Here is a 20,205-nt window from a genome sequence, read left to right on the forward strand (position 1 = left end):
CCTAGTTTTGCTAACACCTGCTGCAGGCTGTGAGTACACTGCATTCATTGCATGGGCTTTGTGACTAGATTTTTGTGAGTGGGCGGATTACATGTGACCTTTCTTGTCGCAAGCTTGTCTGGACGGATAGTCTTGGCGTTTGTGCCATGAATACTACCGAGGGGATGACTTAATTCTGTTCACTGATGTAACCCCCTGTTTAGAGAACTCTTTACACGGCTTGGCGTGCGCGTGCTGTTGCTGCCCACTGGCCTGGCCGTGAGCAAGGGACAACTCAACCCAACAAGTTGGTGGCTGCTCAAGGGTATCGGCCATTACGGCACCTGAATCATACTGATCTAGAATTTGCACTACGTGATGAAATGATGGATCTGATTGTTTCAAAATCTATTCTCTAAGTTTGACATTAGTTAAATTGTACACGACTGCATCACGCAACATAACATTTGAATATAAAGCACCACAAGCACATTTGAATTTGCATTTCCCCATCATATCCTGCAAATCTGTTACCCACTCATGATAAATTTGTTCTGACCATTTCTTGCAACAAAGGAATTGGTACCTAGCTGCCACCACATTAACTTGTTGGTTATAATAGTTATTTAGAGAATCTACAATCTGACCATAGGGAAGTTCACTCGGAGTGGCGTTTCTGAATGAGGCGAAAGACTGCACTTGCTACCACTGTCAAAAAGCATTGTGGTTTCACAGTACCTGATACTTTGTGAACAATGATGTGGGCTTCATACTGTTGCTGAAACCCAGGTAACAGGTTCAGGGTAGGAAAGGATCAAACATCAACACATGGATGGGGATCCAACAGAGTCTTCGTAGTTTTCACCAACATACTGATCAATTAAATTCCAAATTAATAATGACATGAAAACCATCAGAATTGTAGTGACATATGAAGTGACAAACTACTGAAATTTACCAGTATAAGAAAAAGGAAACAGTATTCAATAAACACAAAGCATCTGAGTTTGTAACAGTAAGAACGAAATTTGAATATTAATTTACAGAAGTTCACGAGTTAATCCCACCAGCTCCACAGTCTAGAACCCTGGCAGCAGTCGCACAACCCATGTATGGCTCTAAGGAACAAGACAACTACTCAGCTTTTGCTAGGTATGACAGACGATGCGATGCGGCAAAGCGCTCCCGCCGCAATAACTTAGACCTCGGGCGTTCGACAGGTAGCGGCCCAGAAGTCACGGCTGGAAACACCAAGGTAGACCCGCATGTTTGCAATCAACTGTTGAAACGTCCCCTTTGAAAAATTATATACGACTGTGCTTAAACTGACACACAATATTTTTAGCGCAACGCAATCTGACTTTCAAAAATTCCTACAAAAGAATGGCCCTGACTAACATTAACCTATACCTTTCACAAATCACTTACCTCACAAAAATCTTCATTACTCGAACTACTGCAATACAGCGAGCGCCACTACTGCCAGCTAAATAAAAGATTCAAACTACGGAAGGCACTAACTACTGATAGGGATAGTTAGCAAATGAAAGATTTTAATAGAGAACAAACAATGTATTTACCTTAATAGTCATAATATATATAGCAGTTCATGACATCCAGTCTTACAAATTTCAAAACTCCGCCATCTCTCTCCCCACATCCACCACTGCTGGCGGCTCACCTCCAATTGCGCAACGCTACGCGCTGTTAACATCCAGCTGCCCAACACTACAACGGCAGACAACAATGCAAACTAGCCACAGACTGCACACAGCACAGCCAGTGATTTTCATACAGAGCGCTACGTAACGTTGCCAATAAGAAAACATAAACAGCCTACTTACACTGTGAACATAAATCACACGCGAGGCAGCACCCTCAAACTGTAAGAGAATATACACTCACAAATGATGAGACTTTCTTTAACAAGATAAATACAACTCGTAAACTTAGATAAAACAAATAGGTAAGCAAAACTTCAATAAACCTTCACAAAGCTTTTAATCAGATCACGGGAAACTCGCTGAGAGTGACAGAGATAATTAGAATGGATTTCGTCGTACACAATAAATACATACGCCTCCGTCTAGGTAAGATGATAAGCGAGTACATGTAACTGATAAGGTGCAGGTACAAACAGAGCAGTTGCAGTTAAACCCTTAAGCAAGACAGAAGATTTCACTCAGTAGTAGCCGTATGCAATTCAATTATGACTAAAACACATCAACGTAGGTTAGAATGAATACACGTTACTAAATCGCAATTAGATTTCAAATTCACACCCAGTGCCTGATACAGTCAATATCACCGCAACTCATAATATCGCACCCCAAGCGGGTGCACACAAGCGGTTTACCGAATCATGTGGCTTCAAAGAAGGGGCACTAACAACCTTTGGCCACTCTCAAGTGAAGGCACACTGCAGAAGAAACATGTTATTTATCTTTAATGCAGTGGTTGCTATTGTCTTCTGCACCCTCCTGCCGTTGATCACTGCTGATCCTTCCGCCTTTAGGGACAGTTTCCCACCCCAGGGGCAAGAAAGTGCTCTGAGCCTCTGCCCGCTCCTCCTACCTCTTTGACACGGCCATTGGCAGTATGAGGGTAGCTGCTTATGGAGGAATACCGTTGCTGATTATTTTTGTTCAAAATTTAAGTGGTGGCAGGTTTCGAACCCGGGACTGAGGACGTTTTGATTACTAGTAAAAGTCGTATCCCCTTTTTTGGTTGATATTTTGTTCGTCATTTTCGTTGCATTTGTTCGTGGCGGACGTCCCATGACACCCGTTCAAGTTTATTGTTGATATACTCACCCAGTTTTTTTTTTTTTTTTTAACTACAGAGGGCACAACTATCCCTCTGACCGAACACGCTGAACAACCGTGCCAGCTTCACCCCTAGACCATTGGTGTGGGCATTAACATTCCTCAAATGGATTGGCTTGCTAAGCCTACCGACCTGAATACAATGGGACACGTTTGTGGTGAGTTAGAACGTGGATTCCGTACAGACTCCAGTGCTCAACAAAAAATGGTTCAAATGGCTCTGAGCACTGTGGGACTTTACTTCTGAGGTCATCAGGCCCCTAGAACTTAGAACTACTTAAACATAACCAACCTAAGGACATCACACACATCCACGTCCGAGACAGGATTCGAACCTGCGACCGTAGTGGTCGTGCGGTTCCAGACTGTAGCGCTCGGCCGCTCCGGCCGGCCCAGTGCTCAACATCATTACCTTTTGTGGTTCCAGCTCTTCATGAAGAAGGGTCTGTTGATCCTCCACAGATATTCAGCATCCTAATTGAAAGTGTTGTCAGAAAAGTTACAGCCACCATAAAGACGAAATGTGGGCAAAGGCCTGTTAATGTGCACTAACAGGTGCCCGGCTACTTCTGATCAGCTGGTGTATGAGCTTCACCCACACCTGAAATATATAGAGGGTGCTAGGGGTATAAGTGCAGTATTTCTGTTAATGATTAAGGACAGAGTACTGAACAACATTACATTAGCATTTACGTCATTTGCAGACTCAAAATAGTAGCTATTACGAGTACTGTGTTTTTAGGTTGGCTAGTACATGTGGCACAAGCAAGCCATTAAATTTTACTATCACCTGGGCAGTTGGTCAGGTACTGAAGTGTGGACACGTGAAAGTCTATTCTGACAGGTGTAGTCCACTTTGTGGCGCAGTTACGACAGTGCAGAAAATATCAGGGAGTGCGTTATACGATGTTTTTGCGGGACGAGTGTAGGTACATATTAAGGTACCAACTATCTAAATATCTGTGCCTATTCTCCTGTCATTCTGTATAGGCCTATCTTCTACATGAACCACCAGAATTAACAATCTTCATAATTAGTACCATTCGCTAACGCCCAACTTACTTGCGATTAATTTATTGAGTGAAGGTTTCATTGCGACTTGCACTTCTGCACGCCAAATTACTTCAGTAGCGTATTGCTTATTCTCACGTTACACTAAAAGTTTTCGATTTTTCTGCAGCTGGCACGAGCAGGGTGCATACGATATCCCAGCAATTATCGACTACATACTCAATGTGACTGGAAAGAGTGCCCTAATGTACTTGGGACATTCTATGGGCACCACCATCTACTTTGTCATGGCGTGCGAAAGGCCGGAGTACCAACAAAAGGTCCAGCTGGCTGTCTTGCTGGCGCCTGTCTGCTACATGAGCAACATCCCCAGTCCGATCATCAGGTTCATCTCTCCGTTCGCAAATCCCTTGGCGGTAAGTATGTACAACTTAATCTCTCAGCACCGCATTGAACTGGAGATACAGTAACTAGATGTATCCTGTAAACGTCTCAAATCGGCTCTTCGGAGAATATCTTGTGTTCAAGCATTGTCGAGTATAAGAGATCACAATTACACCTCAAAAACTTCACGAATTAGAGCAACAAATAAAGTAATGAATAGACGAAGGAAGAAAGCAGATCGGCAACCAAGGAGAAGCACAGTAGGTTTCGTAATATTTTTATTCTTTCTTCCACGTGTTAGGTATAATATTTTTTTGGGCTGCCTCGCTACTAATTTTGCTCCTAGATTATCCACTCTGTTAGCTGTAAAACATACATATCGTACAGCGACAAATTCTTAGCTAACTTTAAGACGATTCGTGTGGGTATAGTATGCAACTATTCCCTTTTTTGAACTTTGATAAGATTTTTTGTTTTTTCATTCTGACAATGTACATTTGCAGGTTGCACAAGCTACACACACACACACACACACACACTCACACACAGAGAGAGAGAGAGAGAGAGAGAGAGAGAGAGAGAGAGAGAGAGACTATTTAGGTGCACTCGATTTCACAACTAAATACTGCATGTGTGTATGTGTGTGTGTGTGTGTGTGTGTGTAACATTGTCAGAATGAATTCGTCATGGCACGGCTACCATGAGGCAGTACAGTCTCCACGATCTGGACATTGTTCATCCGATGGTAAGCCTGGAGTGGCTAGAAAAAGTTTTGTATGATTAATAAAGTAATTCTTATGAAAATTCAGAAAAGCGACTCACTGCATATTATACCCACATGAATCGCGAATATAAATCGCGGCTACAGTTTGCCGTCCAGAATCGATGCAATGAATAAATATAATTCCTAATGCACTGCTGGCCTCTTCTTTTACCGACATGATTTCACTTTTTTTTCTCATTTGCACCAGTTGTTGGCTTATTACTGACAATATTAAGCTTTCCATATTCTGCAATTACTTCCTGATATAAGCACCCCTTATTAAACTTGATTCTGTAAAGGTTTATCAGTAATTTCCATTTCACATCAACAAAGTAAAATCGCCAGCTGGAACGGGACTCTAGACCAGAAACTCGTCTTTCGCTTGTAATACTCTTACCGCTTGAGCTATATTTCTTCTTTTCTTTTCCTGGCCATCTCCGTACTCTATCTGTATATACTAATCACCAACCAAGATCAAATTAGACGACCAAATTCCTGTAGGCCGACGATCTGACCGTCCCAGCTGAAGAAAATAGTTTGAGGAAGTAAAACAAAACCTGGAACGCACTCCTAAGCACCATTCCTCTAAAACCAAATCTCACAAAGAGAGGAATCAGTGGCTTTCACCATCGTCCAAGGGAAACAGAAAGCTGAAAATAACCTGGAACACTCAGGGAAGCCGACTCACCCGGATGTCGTACTTGACATTGAGGTACAAACCTCACTATCAGACCCATCGAAACTGGGAACATCAGATTGAGGAAATTGGCTAAAAGCAAAAGGAGTGCCATAACGAAGCTGCTAAGAACCATAGGCCATACAGAATAAGCCTGTCCCGTGTGGTCCACGTCTGTATATGCCACAAAGGTCAACCTTTAGCTTAAATGAAAGGTTCCGACTAACAGCCGATCGCATGAAACCCACGCCGCTCGATAAGCTATACAGAGCCGCCGGATTTACCGACTCCAACTCCTGATGAGCCGTAACTGACACAATTAAAAGCTTCAGCATTACTTTTATGAACGCCACGTCCTATTGACGACTGCCCTGGACCTGAAAGACTCAAATGCCACAGGATGGTCCTGAACAAACGACTATGGAAGTGAGCGTTTGGCGTCATTGGCTGGGAGGCCCCTTACGGGGCAGGTCCGACCGCCTTGGAGCAGGTCTTATTATATTCAAAGCGACATTGGGCGACCTGCGCCCCGGATGTGGATGAAATGATGGTGAAGACAACACAACACCCAGTCCCTGAGCGGAGAAAATCCCCGACCAAGCCGGAAATCGAACCCGGGCCCCTTAGGACGGCAGTCCGTCACGCTGACCATTCAGCTATCGGGGCGGACCACTAAGGAAGATGGCCGGCGGCGAGTACTTGAAGTGGAAGATTTGGAGGAGCCTGAAGCGCGTCGGAACAGGCAGGCCTAATCGAGAGGTGAATGTAGTGACGCATGTGACTGTGGGGAATATCAGGATAAGGAACCTTTCATCTGTCCCAGTACATGTTTCGTCGATGAATTATAGCAGGGAAGCATTTGACGTAGCCCAATTCTGGCCTGAAAAATGTTGATCTCCATACAGGAAAAATTAAAAAATAAATTTCTTTCCCTTTCCTTAAAGATATATTCTATATCATAGCCAGAGTCTCGACTGATTGACTCACTCACTGACTAATCATCACCCAGCCCAAGCCATTGATATTTGGCGAGGGTGTTGATCTTATACTGTAGGCGTCGTTTGAGAAGGGATTTTTCTGAATCCCACTCCTTTGGGGGTGAAATAGGGGATGATTTTTTTTTTTGAAAATATGTTACTATTAATCCGATTTTGAAACAGGACCTACGAGCATTGTTTTCTTGGTCAGAAATAAAGAAATACACGTTTCAGAAGTTTTGGAAATTTGACCCCTAGAGGCGGTGAAATGGTCGGTGTAAGTATTTAAAAAAAATCATTATTGGACAACTGCTAAAGCATTTCCAATACCACATCTATGAAAACTGGTACTTGTCTTCTTGATTACAAATGAAAAAACATGAGTTTCAGTGTTTGTGGAAATTCAACCCCTGGGGGGCTAAAATAGTGGATAAAATGTTTTATGAAGTACTTCATTATGGGATTACTTTTGAAGCTGAATCTATGAAAATTTTAATTTGGCTTCTCGGTTAGAAATAAAAAATACGTGCTTCACTGTTTTTGTAAAACCAACCAATAAGGGAATGAAATATGTCCACACTGAATCACCGACTTATCATTGCCCAGCGCAAACCGCTAAGAACAGAAACTAGAAATGAGGAGAAGGTTTGCATCTCACACTGTAAGCATTTTTAAGGAGGGATTTTCGAAATTACACTCCTAAGGCAGTGAAATAGGGGTGAGAGGCTTTTTGAAAATATGCCGCTGTTAAGGCAATTTTGAAGCTAGAACAATAAAAATCGGTATTTGATTTCTCCGACAGAAATAGAAAGTACGCGTTTCAGTATTTTTGGAAATTCAACCGAGAATGGCGTAAAACAGTGAGTGAATTTTTTTTGGAAAACAATCATTATTAAAAAAAAGTAGTAAAGCATTTTTAAAGCTACATACATGCAAATTGATATTTGACTTCTCAGTTGGAAATAAAAAATACTTTTTTCAGCGTTTTTGTAAATTCAACCCCGTAGGGGTTTCGAAAATATTTCGTTATATTAAAAAAATTTTAAAGTTGAATCTATGCAAATCGTTGTTTCATTTCTGGGTTAGATATAAATAAATATGTGCTAGTGGGTGAAAGTTTCTATGGAAATATTACCACAAGAACACAACAGGCATGACTGACAAAACCTTGGACTCCTGCAGCCAGAATCGTTTTTTGATCAGAAGTAAGAGTGTTATTCATAATTAAAGAGACAAGTTGGTCTGGGGAAAAAACTGTTAGTAGGGAAAGTTTGGTGCTTTTATGGCGTTAAGTTGGCATCACTAGGATGGGCCCTGATCAGCTGATGTATGAAAATCGTTTTGTTTATAACCTCAAAAATACATTTCAAGATGGCGAGTCCGCTTGAAACGACCACATTAGTTGTACAACGTTCTGTTATTCGTTTTTTACTTAGTGAAAACGAGGAACCAGTGAATGTACACTCATGGAAATGGAAAAAAGAACACATTGACACCGGTGTGTCAGACCCACCATACTTGCTCCGGACACTGCGAGAGGGCTGTACAAGCAATGATCACACGCACGGCACAGCGGACACACCAGGACCCGCGGTGTTGGCCGTCGAATGGCGCTAGCTGCGCAGCATTTGTGCACCGCCGCCGTCAGTGTCAGGCAGTTTGCCGTGGCATACGGAGCTCCATCGCAGTCTTTAACACTGGTAGCATGCCGCGACAGCGTGGACGTGAACCGTATGTGCAGTTGACGGACTTTGAGCGAGGGCGTATAGTGGGCATGCGGGAGGCCGGGTGGACGTACCGCCGAATTGCTCAACACGTGGGGCGTGAGGTCTCCACAGTACATCGATGTTGTCGCCAGTGGTCGGCGGAAGGTGCACGTGCCCGTCGACCTGGGACCGGACCGCAGCGACGCACGGATGCACGCCAAGACCGTAGGATCCTACGCAGTGCCGTAGGGGACCGCATCGCCACTTCCCAGCAAATTAGGGACACTGTTGCTCCTGGGGTATCGGCGAGGACCATTCGCAACCGTCTCCATGAAGCTGGGCTACGGTCCCGCACACCGTTAGGCCGTCTTCCGCTCACGCCCCAACATCGTGCAGCCCGCCTCCAGTGGTGTCGCGACAGGCGTGAATGGAGGGACGAATGGAGACGTGTCGTCTTCAGCGATGAGAGTCGCTTCTGCCTTGGTGCCAATGATGGTCGTATGCGTGTTTGGCGCCGTGCAGGTGAGCGCCACAATCAGGACTGCATAGGATCGAGGCACACAGGGCCAACACCCGGCATCATGGTGTGGGGAGCGATCTCCTACACTGGCCGTACACCACTGGTGATCGTCGAGGGGACACTGAATAGTGCACGGTACATCCAAACCGTCATCGAACCCATCGTTCTACCATTCCTAGACCGGCAAGGGAACTTGCTGTTCCAACAGGACAATGCACGTCCGCATGTATCTCGTGCCACCCAACGTGCTCTAGAAGGTGTAAGTCAACTACCCTGGCCAGCAAGATCTCCGGATCTGTCCCCCATTGAGCATGTTTGGGACTGGATGAAGCGTCGTCTCACGCGGTCTGCACGTCCAGCACGAGCGCTGGTTTAATTGAGGCGCCAGGTGGAAATGGCATGGCAAGCCGTTCCACAGGACTACATCCAGCATCTCTACGATCGTCTCCATGGGAGAATAGCAGCCTGCATTGCTGCGAAAGGTGGATATACACTGTACTAGTGCCGACATTGTGCATGCTCTGTTGCCTGTGTCTATGTGCCTGTGGTTCTGTCAGTGTGATCATGTGATGTATCTGACCCCAGGAATGTGTCAATAAGGTTTCCCCTTCCTGGGACAATGAATTCACGGTGTTCTTATTTCAATTTCCAGGAGTGTATAATGAATAATTTGTAAAGTTTATGGTGAAGGTTATATGAATCGTGCAAATTTTTACAAGTGGGTAGAGCAGTTCAAAAATGGTCGCAACTCAGTGATTGACGAACACCGTTCTGGCCGACCAGTTGCAGTTCCAACTCCCTGAGTTGAAAATCGAATTGATGACATTATTCGTGCCAACCGCCGTGTAACTATGGAAATGATAGTTAATAAGGTTCAAGTTAGTATTGGTACAGTTCATAACATTATCCGTAACAAGCTGAAGTACGGCAGAACTTGTGCAAGATGGGTCCCTAAGGAATTGACGCGGCTACGCAAGAAAACAAAGTTGAGAGTGTGCACAGAGCTGAAGGAATGTTATGAAAGAGAAGGTGAGGACGTCCTCAACAAAATTTTAGCTTGTGATGAAAATTGGGTTCACTATTATGAGCCAGGATCAAAAAGACAAAGCATTGAGTGGAAGCACACCAACTCACCTGTCAACAAAAAATTCAAAACCCAATCATCAGTAGGAAAAGTCATGTTGACGGTGTTTTGGGATGCTGAAGGCCCAGTTTTTTGTGATTATTTCGAAGTACAGCGTACAATGAACAGTCAATACTAATCAGATTTGCTTTTAAACAAGGTGAGAGCGAGACGTCGTGGATCTCAGAGGGGAGGTGTGATTCTCCAGCAAGACAATGCATGTTCTCATATTTCTCAAGTAACCCCTGAAACCATCGGCAAAATAGGCTGGGAAGTACTATCTCATCCCCTTTACAATCTTGATTTAGCACCTAGTGATTTCCATTTGTTTGGTGCACTGAAGGAGGCATTACGTGGGAAGAGGTTTCAGGACAACGAAGACGTGAAAAAGTTTGTGGGAAATTGGTTCAAACATCAAGATAGAGACTTCTTTGCAGCCGGAATAAAAAAGATTGTAGCCCGTTGGAACAAGTGCATAAATGTTCAAGGGGATTATGTTGAAAAGTAGAAAAAGTATTGTTTTGTAAAAATAAACGCTTTTTTCTCCTAACCAATTTGTCTCTTTAATTATTGCATGACCCTCGTACTTTCTAAAAGACCATTTTTCTGTGGCTTTAATACGCGGTAAAAGCTTAGAAGTTGTAAAAATTTGTGAACAAAATAAAAATACGTTTAAAGAAAAACAAAAAACCAAAATCTGTGCAGATCATACAGTCTATGAGAGCGAAGCAGCGGGCGGCTAAGTTAGTTTACATGAAATTGATAAAAAAAATTTAACAGTTGTGTTTCTGCAGACAATCCCCTCTGCGTATCTAGACACTGTTTGTTTGGGCTGACTCCATATACGCGCTGCAAAAACAAAATTTCAGATATCTGCCGAAGAAAACAGAAGAAATGCCGCTCACGACTTTTGGAGATACACGCAGTATGTACAAAGCTGCTTCAAATTTTGTGTAGATATGTTTTTAGCTACAGCTCTTACCCGTAATTGTCCGATGCAGAACCGTGTCAACTTTATAAAAGCTAGATTCACGCATTTGTCCCTACGCCTTTTGCGCACACGACTGATTTATAATCGCTGGCGCAGAGAGTCATTTCCTAGCGGGTTTTTGTTGTAGATGTGGAATAATGGAGCCATGCAGACTACAGCAATGAAGTTACTAACCTGCCGCGATTGTGTTGGCCAAGTACTGCTGTTTATACGTGGTGTGTCTAAAAAGTTAGATGAATGCTATCAGACAACAAACAAAAGAAAAGATGCAAACAAATATTCTTTATTGCACTTCAAAATAGTCTCCATCCGCTACAACAAACTTTTGACAACATTCGTACAGCTTCTGGAAACTCTCCGCAAGGGCCTTCTGTGGAATCGGCCCCAAAACGGATGTCATACGATCTTTGATAGCATTCACGTCCGCACGACGTTCATCTTTCATGACCGCCTTCAAGCAAAGAAACAGGAAGAAGTCTGCAGGAACCAGATCAGTGGAGTACGGAGGTATTGAAGAACAGTTACCATCTTCTGCGCCAGGAATTGGCGCACATGAATCTCGCAGTCTGCAAGGGCATTGTGATGGAGCAGTATTCCTTTTCCAGTCATGTGGAACTCTGGCCGAACCTGCCGGATACTCTGTAGCAATCGGTTCAAAACAGACTGGTAAAGCCGGCCGGAGTGGCCGAGCGGTTCTAGGCGCTACAGTCTGGAACCGCGCGACCCCTACGGTCGCAGGTTCGAATCCTGCCTCGGGGTTAGATCTGTGTGATGTCCTTAGGTTAGTTAGGTTTAAGTAGTTCTAAGTTCTAGGGGATTGATGACCTCAGAAGTTACGTCCCATAGTGCTCAGAGCCATTTGAACCATTTTTTTTTACTGGTAAAATACAGCATTAATGGTTTGACCTGCAGCAACAAACTCCTGTGTTTTCACCTTATATTCTTGCAGACTTTTTTTTCGTCGCGGGGAAGACGGTGAACACCATGACATCGATTGCTGTCTTGATTCCTGATCGAACTGGTAGTACCAGGTCTCATTTCCCGTGACGATGATGTTCAGAAGCAACTGATCCTGGTCACACATGGAAATGAAACCATCAACAGTTTCCATGCGTTTTGCTTTCTGCTCGTCTGTGAGCTTGTGCGTGACAAACCGGGAGCAGATCTTCCGCTTATCCAAATCATCGCGGAAGCGCTTAAACCATTCGTAAACACATTTTGTGCTCACGGCTTCCCTCCCGTACACCTGCGCCAACATTCCATGTGTCTCCGTTGCAGTCTTCCCCAATTTGTAGCAGAACGTGATTTTTACATGTTGCTCCATTGCACTGTGACATTTCCTCCCACACTGACTACGTTCAACTGGTCGCAGTCTGTTTACACAGCCAGTCACATGCAGTGCATGCCGCGTATCGATTCTCCTCAAGTCTATGAAGACCCGTGCGCGTGCAGGCGCACATTCGCCATGTTGCCGTTCAGGTATGACGCCATTCACCGAACTTCTTAGACACACTACGTAGCAGCGAGCTCGCCGATTTCCGAGAAGCAACGGTCGTTGTCGGACAATAGGCGGTACATACGTGTCCGCAAACACGTGAATATCTGCCGTCAGCCTGTCACGGGTGCAGCCGTTTTGCGTATGGGTGTGTTGAAGATATGAAGAAAAACCCTGAAACATTGAAAAGGTGAGAAGGGAATAACTTGGTAACATGTGTGTGGGAAAGTTGCGCGTGTGTTTTTCTGCAAAACCTTTCTACATCTACATCTACATCCATACTCCGCAAGCCACCTGACGGTGTGTGGCGGAGGGTACCCTGAGTACCTCTATCGGTTCTCCCTTGTATTCCAGTCTCGTATTGTTCGTGGAAAGAAGGATTGTCGGTATGACTCTGTGTGGGCTCTAATCTCTCTGATTTTATCCTCATGGTCTCTTCGCGAGATATACGTAGGAGGGAGCAATATACTGCTTGACTCCTCGGTGAAGGTATGTTCTCGAAACTTCAACAAAAGCCCGTACCGAGCTACTGAGCGTCTCTCTTGCAGAGTCTTCCACTGGAGTTTACCTATCATCTCCGTAACGCTTTCGCGAGTACTAAACGGTCTTGTAACGAAGCGCACTGTTCTCCGTTGTACTTCTCTATCTCTTCTATCAACCTTATCTGGTACGGATCCCACACTGGTGAGCAGTATTCAAGCAGTGGGCGAACAAGTGTATTGTAACCTACTTCCTTTCCTTAGAATTCTTCCAACGAATCTCAGTGTGGCATCTGCTTTACCGACGAACAACTTTCTATGATCATTCCATTTTAAATCACTCCTAATGCGTACTCCCAGACAATTTATGGAATTAACTGCTTCCAGTTGCTGACCTGCTATATTGTAGCTAAATGATAAGGGATCTTTCTTTCTATGTATTCGCAGCGCATTACACTTGTCTACATTGAGATTCAATTGCCATTCCCTGCACCATGAGTCAATTCGCTGCAGATCCTCCTGCATTTCAGTACAAATTTCCAGTGTTACAACCTCTCGATACACCACAGCATCATCCGCAAAAAGCCTCAGTGAACTTCCGATGTTATCCACAAAGTCATTTATGTATATTGTGAATAGCAACGGTCCTACGACTCTCCCCTGCGGCACACCTGAAATCACTCTTATTTCGGAAGACTTCTCTCCATTGAGAATGACATGCTGCGTTCTGTTATCTAGGAACTCTTCAATCCAATCACACAATTGGTCTGATAGTTCATATGCTCTTACTTTGTTCATTAAACGACTGTGGGGAACTGTATCGAACGCCTTGCGGAAGTCAAGAAACGCGGCATCTACCTGGGAACCCGTGTCTATGGCCCTCTGAGTCTCGTGGACGAATAGCGCGAGCTGGGTTTCACATGATCGTTTTCTTCGAAGCCCATGCTGATTCCTACAGAGCAGATTTCTAGTCTCCACAGTGCATCTACTCTTAAATTTATAAACAGTGTCACTAACGCATCTTTCAGCAGTCGTGAATCAACCAGTGGGTGAGTCCAAAACATCCTGTTGTGTTTCTCGATGTATTCGTAAAATAAGCTACATCCACATCGGTTACCTCCCGTCTAATATCTCTGCACGATTGTCGCTGCAATGTTGCCGTGTGTGTACCGAAATGATTTGTGGCGTTGCGGGCGCACCCGTGTGGTTCCCACTCGTGTCCGTCGAGCCTAAATCACTCTTCCACCTATCGTCTTATCGCAGAGATTTTGCATGCAGAATCAGCTTTATTTGTTCATGAGGCCCAGAAAATATTAGATACAGGCTCCCAGGTAGATGCCATTTTCCTTGACTTCCGGAAGGCGTTCGATACAGTTCCGCACTGTCGCCTGATAAACAAAGTAAGAGCCTACGGAGTTTTTAGCAAACAGAACACAGCATGTTGTTCTCAATGGAGAGACGTCTACAGACGTTAAAGTAACCTCTGGCGTGCTACAGGGGAGTGTTAAGGGACCATTGCTTTTCACAATATATATAAATGACCTAGTAGATAGTGTCGGAAGTTCCATGCGGCTTTTCGTGGATGATGCTGTATTATATAGAGAAGTTGCAGCATTGAAAAGTTGCAGCGAAATGCAGGAAGATCTACAGCGGATATGCACTTGTTGCAGGGAGTGGCAACTGACCCTTAACATAGACAAATGTAATGTATTGCGGATACATAGAAGGAAGGATCCTTTATTGTACGATTATACGGTAGCGGAACAAACACTGGTAGCAGTTGCTCCTGTAAAATATCTGGAAGTATGTGTACGGAACGATTTGAAGTGGAATGATCGTATAAAATTAATTGTTGGTAAGGCGGGTGCTAGGTTGAGATTCATTGGGAGAGTCCTTAGAAAATATAGTCCATCAAGAAAGGAGGTAGCTTACAAAACACTCGTTCGACCTATACTTGAGTATTGCTCATCAGTGTGGGATCCGTACCAGGTCGGGTTGACAGAGGAGATAGAGAAGATCCAAAGAAGAGCGGCGCGTTTCGTCACAGGGTTATTTGGTAAGCGTGATAGTGTTACGGAGATGTTTAGCAAACTCAAGTGGCAGACACTGCAAGAGAGGCGCTCTGCATCGCGGTGTAAATTGCTGTTCAGCTTTCGAGAGGGTGCGTTTCTGGATGAGGTATCGAATATATTGCTCCCCTCTGCTTATACCTCCCGAGGATATCACGAATGTAAAATTAGAGAGATCCGAGCGCGCACGGTGGCTTTTCTTCCCGCGAACCATACGTGACTGGAACAGGAAAAGGAGGAAATGACAGTGGCACGTAAAGTGCCCTCCGCCACACACCGTTGGGTGTAGCTTTGTTTTGTTCTTTATAGAGGTACTTCTGTGGACTTCAGGCCCTCTGCTGCAGCTAACATATCCTGTTCTGTGTCGCCACAGCATCTTCTGGGCCCACTGCTGCATTGGGAGATACCACCCAGTCAGCCGCCAACGCCGGAGTCAGTCGAGACGCAGGACAACAGCACCGTGGCGCAGGTGCTCGAGATACTGGGCGCCGTCCTGGGGACCACCAACATCAAAGAAGTCAACATCGTAAGTACTCACCTCCCAGATTTTCTCGGCAGTATTGATTAATGTACAGCTTCCGGGTGTTGTGCCGTATTATCTCCATTTAATGCACAATATACTGACGACCAACACAGCCTTTCTCATCAGAAAGCTGCGAGCTTTGCTGTAATGCGCATTCGCTCTCTGAACTCCAACCAGACTGTGACAGCTGCGCGGCGTAGCCGCGTGGTCTCAGGCGTCTTGCCACGGTTCACGCGGCTCCCCCCGTCGCAGGTTCGAGTCCTTCCTCGGGCATGGGTGTGTGTGTTGTCCTCAGCGTAAGTTACTTTAAGTTAGACAAAGCCTAGGGACCGATGACCTCAGCAGTTTGGTCCCATACGAGCTTACCACAAATTTCAAAAAAAAGAAAAAAATTCCAGGCTGTGACCTATTGTTGGTCTCGTGTCGCTATTCGTAGCTGAGTTCGATTCCTGTCGTCCAATATGCCGCTTGATGCTCTTCTGTTTTTCGGAGACTGCACTGCTATTCTGTGAAACGTAAGTCCTCTTAGAGGTTCCAAGCTCGGCTGGACGTGATGTCAGTCAGATCTTAAATTGAGTTTCGGCCCCCAAACATTGTTTAAACCGAAACCTCCATCAATTTTTATTGTTTTTTTTTCATTTGTGTGGCTATATTGTCCGTAGTTGCTTTGCAATTTCTGAGGGTATTTTCGTTCTGTCGTTGCAACTACAAGAAAATGTGCACTTTTTTCACCAGATGCGTTTCGCGTTATTGATGTAAAGCATCATGAATGGTTTATAATAAAGGATATTTACAATTTGATTTGTTTTTAAGGTCGAGAAGCGGTTCGTTGCATTTTACTTACGGTAATTTCCTCTTGGTTTCTCGTCTACATTGAGAAATGCCATCTACTAGCCCATCGTTGGTGTTTTTCTGCATTAGACACTGATACTTGTAGTCTAATTTTTAGTTTTTTTCTGTTTTTTTTTAATACTTCTAAGTGTGTAGTGTGATTTGTGTTTTGTAGTGTTGCCAACATAACATTGCCGTTAGTTCGTCTTTAACCTATACTTCTTTTATCTTAGTTAATTGTATGTGTTGTGGATTGGCAAGACAGCCAACCCACTATGAGAGGAAGCCGAAAGGTACGCGTTTTAGCTCACGCAGGCTGGCGTGAGGTCTGGAACAGGTCAAGGAAATGAGACTAACAAAAAACGTACGTAGCTGCTGGAATACTTACCTTTAATCCATAATTTGTGAACATCGTTCTTGACGGTACGTGTTTTACAGCATCAATAGTAACTGGTAATGGCGCCTTGCTAGGTCGTAACAAATGACGTAGCTGAAGGCTATGCTATCGTCTCGGCAAATGAGAGCGTAATTTGTCAGTGAACCATCGCTAGCAAAGTCGGCTGTACAACTGGGGCGAGTGCTAGGGGTCCCTCTAGACCTGCCGTGTGGCGGCGTTCGGTCTGCAATCACTGATAGTGGCGACACGCGGGTCCGACGTATACTAACGGACCGCGGCCGATTTAAAGGCTACCACCTAGCAAGTGTAGTTTCTGGCGGTGACACCACAGTATGTATGTAATTCTATTTAATTATGTTGCTGTATATTTATACACAGCGTAAGAGCAGAGAAGGAATAATGATGGAGTTGTTTTTTTTTTTACTAGGCGGAGGAGGGAGAATCAAGATGAATGGTCATAAGTGTATAGCAGTGTGATGTGTGATGGAGTGTTAGTTGGTGGAGAAGGTGAGGAGTAAGAAGTAAAATGAGATCGAAAGGGCTGGGGGTGGGGTGGGAGAGGGTAATTTATGGAATAGGTTTTCTTTTTCATGTAAGAGCCTTCTCCCACTCAAACCCCAGCCGTTACACTTTCATTCCACTTCTTACACTTCACCTTCTCCTCCAACTCATACTCCATCACACATCACACTTATGACCACTCATCATGGCATATCCCTCCCCCACCTAAAAAAAGAACTCCAGCGTTATTCCTTCTCTGATGTTACACTGTATTTAAGTACACAGAAACATAATTAGCCGGCCGGAGAGGCCGAGCGGTTCTAGGCGTTACAGTCTGGAACCGCGCTACCGCTACGGTCGCAGGTTCGAAACCTGCCTCTGGCATGGATGTGTGTGATGTCCTTAGGTTAGGTAGGTTTAAGTAGTTCTAAGTTTAGGGGACTGATGACCTTAGAAGTTAAGTCCCATAGTGCTCAGAGCCATTTGAACTATTATTAAACATAATTAAATAGAATTATACACATACAATTAACTAAAATAAAAAAATAAAGGTCAGAGACAAAATAATGGCAGCGTTGTGTAGGCAAAACTACAAAACACAAACCACGATACACCCTTAGAAGTATAAAAATAAACAGAAAACAGTGGTGCGCGAAAAACTGTGCCGTGTAAAACATAATAAATGCAAATTTCTGCAGCGAAACAAAAAATTAAAATACAAGTATAAGTGTCTAATGTACTAAAACGTCAAAGATGTGCTAGCAGATGGCATTCCCGATGTAGGCGAGACACAAATTCCGGGAAGGAGGCTGATGAACTATGACGACACGTTCAGTCACATCGCAGATGCGTTCGATCGGTTTCAGATCTGGCGAGATGCAGGGCCAGCACATCAGTCGGAATTCGCGACCGTGTTCCTCGAACGACCCCATCACGTTCCTGGCCTTGAGACATGGTGTATTATCTTGCTGAAAAATCCCACTGCCGTCGGGAAATTTGATCGCCATCAAGGGGTGTACGTGATCTGCAACCAGTGTACGAAACTCCTTGGCTGTCATGGTGCCTTCCACGAGCTCCGTCCCACAGTAGAGGTGACAAGGAGCTATTTCGCGTCCTCTCAGCGGCATGATGATGAAAGCATCCGGATTCATTAGACCCTGCCATGCTTCGCCGATGACCACGTGCCGATCACTGTCGTAGTTGCCGATGTCGGGGTGTTAGCATTGGCACGTGCATGGGTCGTCGGCTGCAGAGGCCCAGCGTTAGGGGTGTTCGGCAAACTGTGTGTTTTGACAACCCCTGCCCAGTATTAAGGTCTGATGTTAGTTCCACCTCAGTTCGCTACCTGTTCTGTTTTACCAGTCTGCCCAGCCTTCGATGTCCGTCATCTGTAATGAGGGGTGGACACCCTGCGCCACGACGTCACCTTGGTTTCGTCACGTGTTGCAGACGCTCAGCACAGCACTCCTAGAACACCCGACGAGTCGTGCAGTTTAAGAAATGGCCGTACCGAGCCTCCGGGCCATCACAATCTGCCCTCTGTCAAACTCAGATAGATCGCGGGTCTTCCCTATCTACACACGGACAGCACGCTCACTGATACTACATGAACGATGCGAGTGTGTGACCAGTAATCATGCCTCGCCAGGTGACGCAGCTATCGCCTGGACGGGTGTATATCGATTGTAGGTCGGTTGTCATAATATTCTGGCTGCAGTGTAAAGTTTAGTTAGCTATGAGGAAGAGATCCAAGAAGATACAAGTTATGTTTAACTTGGGAGACTTCTCACTTGCTTGCATGAGGACTTGCTCATGCGAATGGGCTTACGATATGACTTGCATGATGGGAACATCGTACCAGATAAAGAAAGGTGTGCATTCGCAAGTTGACCGTGCCTGCTACCACATCAAAGCCCAAAGGCTGAAGCGACAAACCACAGGAAGCTGAATAAGGCAAGACATAAAGCGAAAGACACTGCTCTACATACACATCCTCAATTACTGCTTTTTATAGAGGATTGTTCATATTAAGAAATATAAGAAATTGAATAGTTTCTCAACCTTACGTATTTTATGCGTCATGGATATGTTCATAGAACATACAACTTTGTTTAAAATTTTACGAAGGACTGGGAATCGAATCAGTGCTCACACATGATAGGCGAGCATTCTGCCTCACGGAAATACAATCTATGGAGAACAATTGGCCTTGCTTTACCATATTATAGAGGTTGGAAAACTTCAGAGAATTTTTGAGCGTTTGATCGATTGTTCTGAAGTATTGGTCGTGGCCTTCAGCCGACAAATAAGTTTGAATTCTTTCTTAATTAGGCCTTCAGCCGTCAGTGTAGCTTGTGTTATAGTCAGTTTTTTAAAACGGTTGTTCTTGAAAAACTATTTCCTTAAATAAAGTGTACGTGTTTACTGTGCAACCAACGGTAACTGATTAGGCCCCATCCACACCTTTTCCTGCCTTCCCTAAGTTCAAAATGGTTCAAATGCCTCTGAGCACTATGGGACTTAACTGCTGAGGTCATCAGTCCCCTAGAACTTTGAACTACTTAAACCTAACTAACCTAAGGACATCACACACATCCATGCCCGAGGCAGGATTCGAACCTGCGACCGTAGCGGTCGCGCGGTTCCAGACTGTAGCGCCTAGAACCGCTCGGCCGGCGAGGCCATTATGACCTTATCACTTTAGGACATGGTGTAAAAAAGGTACGTTTTAAGGTATTTTATCTGTACATTTCCCTGGTTGTATGGCAGTATATTGTGATACATACTGCTCTTTTATGTTGAAACACACAAGCTCACTAGATGTATATATTTAAATATTTTAGATCTGAGGATGGTCATTACGAACTGAAAGCGATCATCGTCTAAAGAATTTATATTGTGATCAGAGACTGGAATAAAAAATATTTATAAAATATGAGTGTCAGGATGTAGGAT

At 44.5% G+C, this 20,205-nt stretch overlaps 1 protein-coding gene across 1 annotated transcript in view; it reads left to right on the plus strand.

Moving 5' to 3' along the window:
- The window catches only part of LOC126198765 (lipase 3-like), a 154,943-nt gene that overhangs the window by 106,026 nt on the left and 28,712 nt on the right, over positions 1-20,205 (plus strand). Inside the window, exons 4-5 of the mRNA XM_049935323.1 lie at positions 3,985-4,231; positions 15,372-15,524. Coding sequence (XP_049791280.1) covers positions 3,985-4,231; positions 15,372-15,524 — 400 coding nt within the window. The remainder of the gene's footprint in view (positions 1-3,984; positions 4,232-15,371; positions 15,525-20,205) is intronic.

The sequence above is a fragment of the Schistocerca nitens genome, chromosome 8 (genome assembly GCF_023898315.1).
Source record: "Schistocerca nitens isolate TAMUIC-IGC-003100 chromosome 8, iqSchNite1.1, whole genome shotgun sequence".
Lineage (NCBI taxonomy): Eukaryota > Metazoa > Arthropoda > Insecta > Orthoptera > Acrididae > Schistocerca > Schistocerca nitens.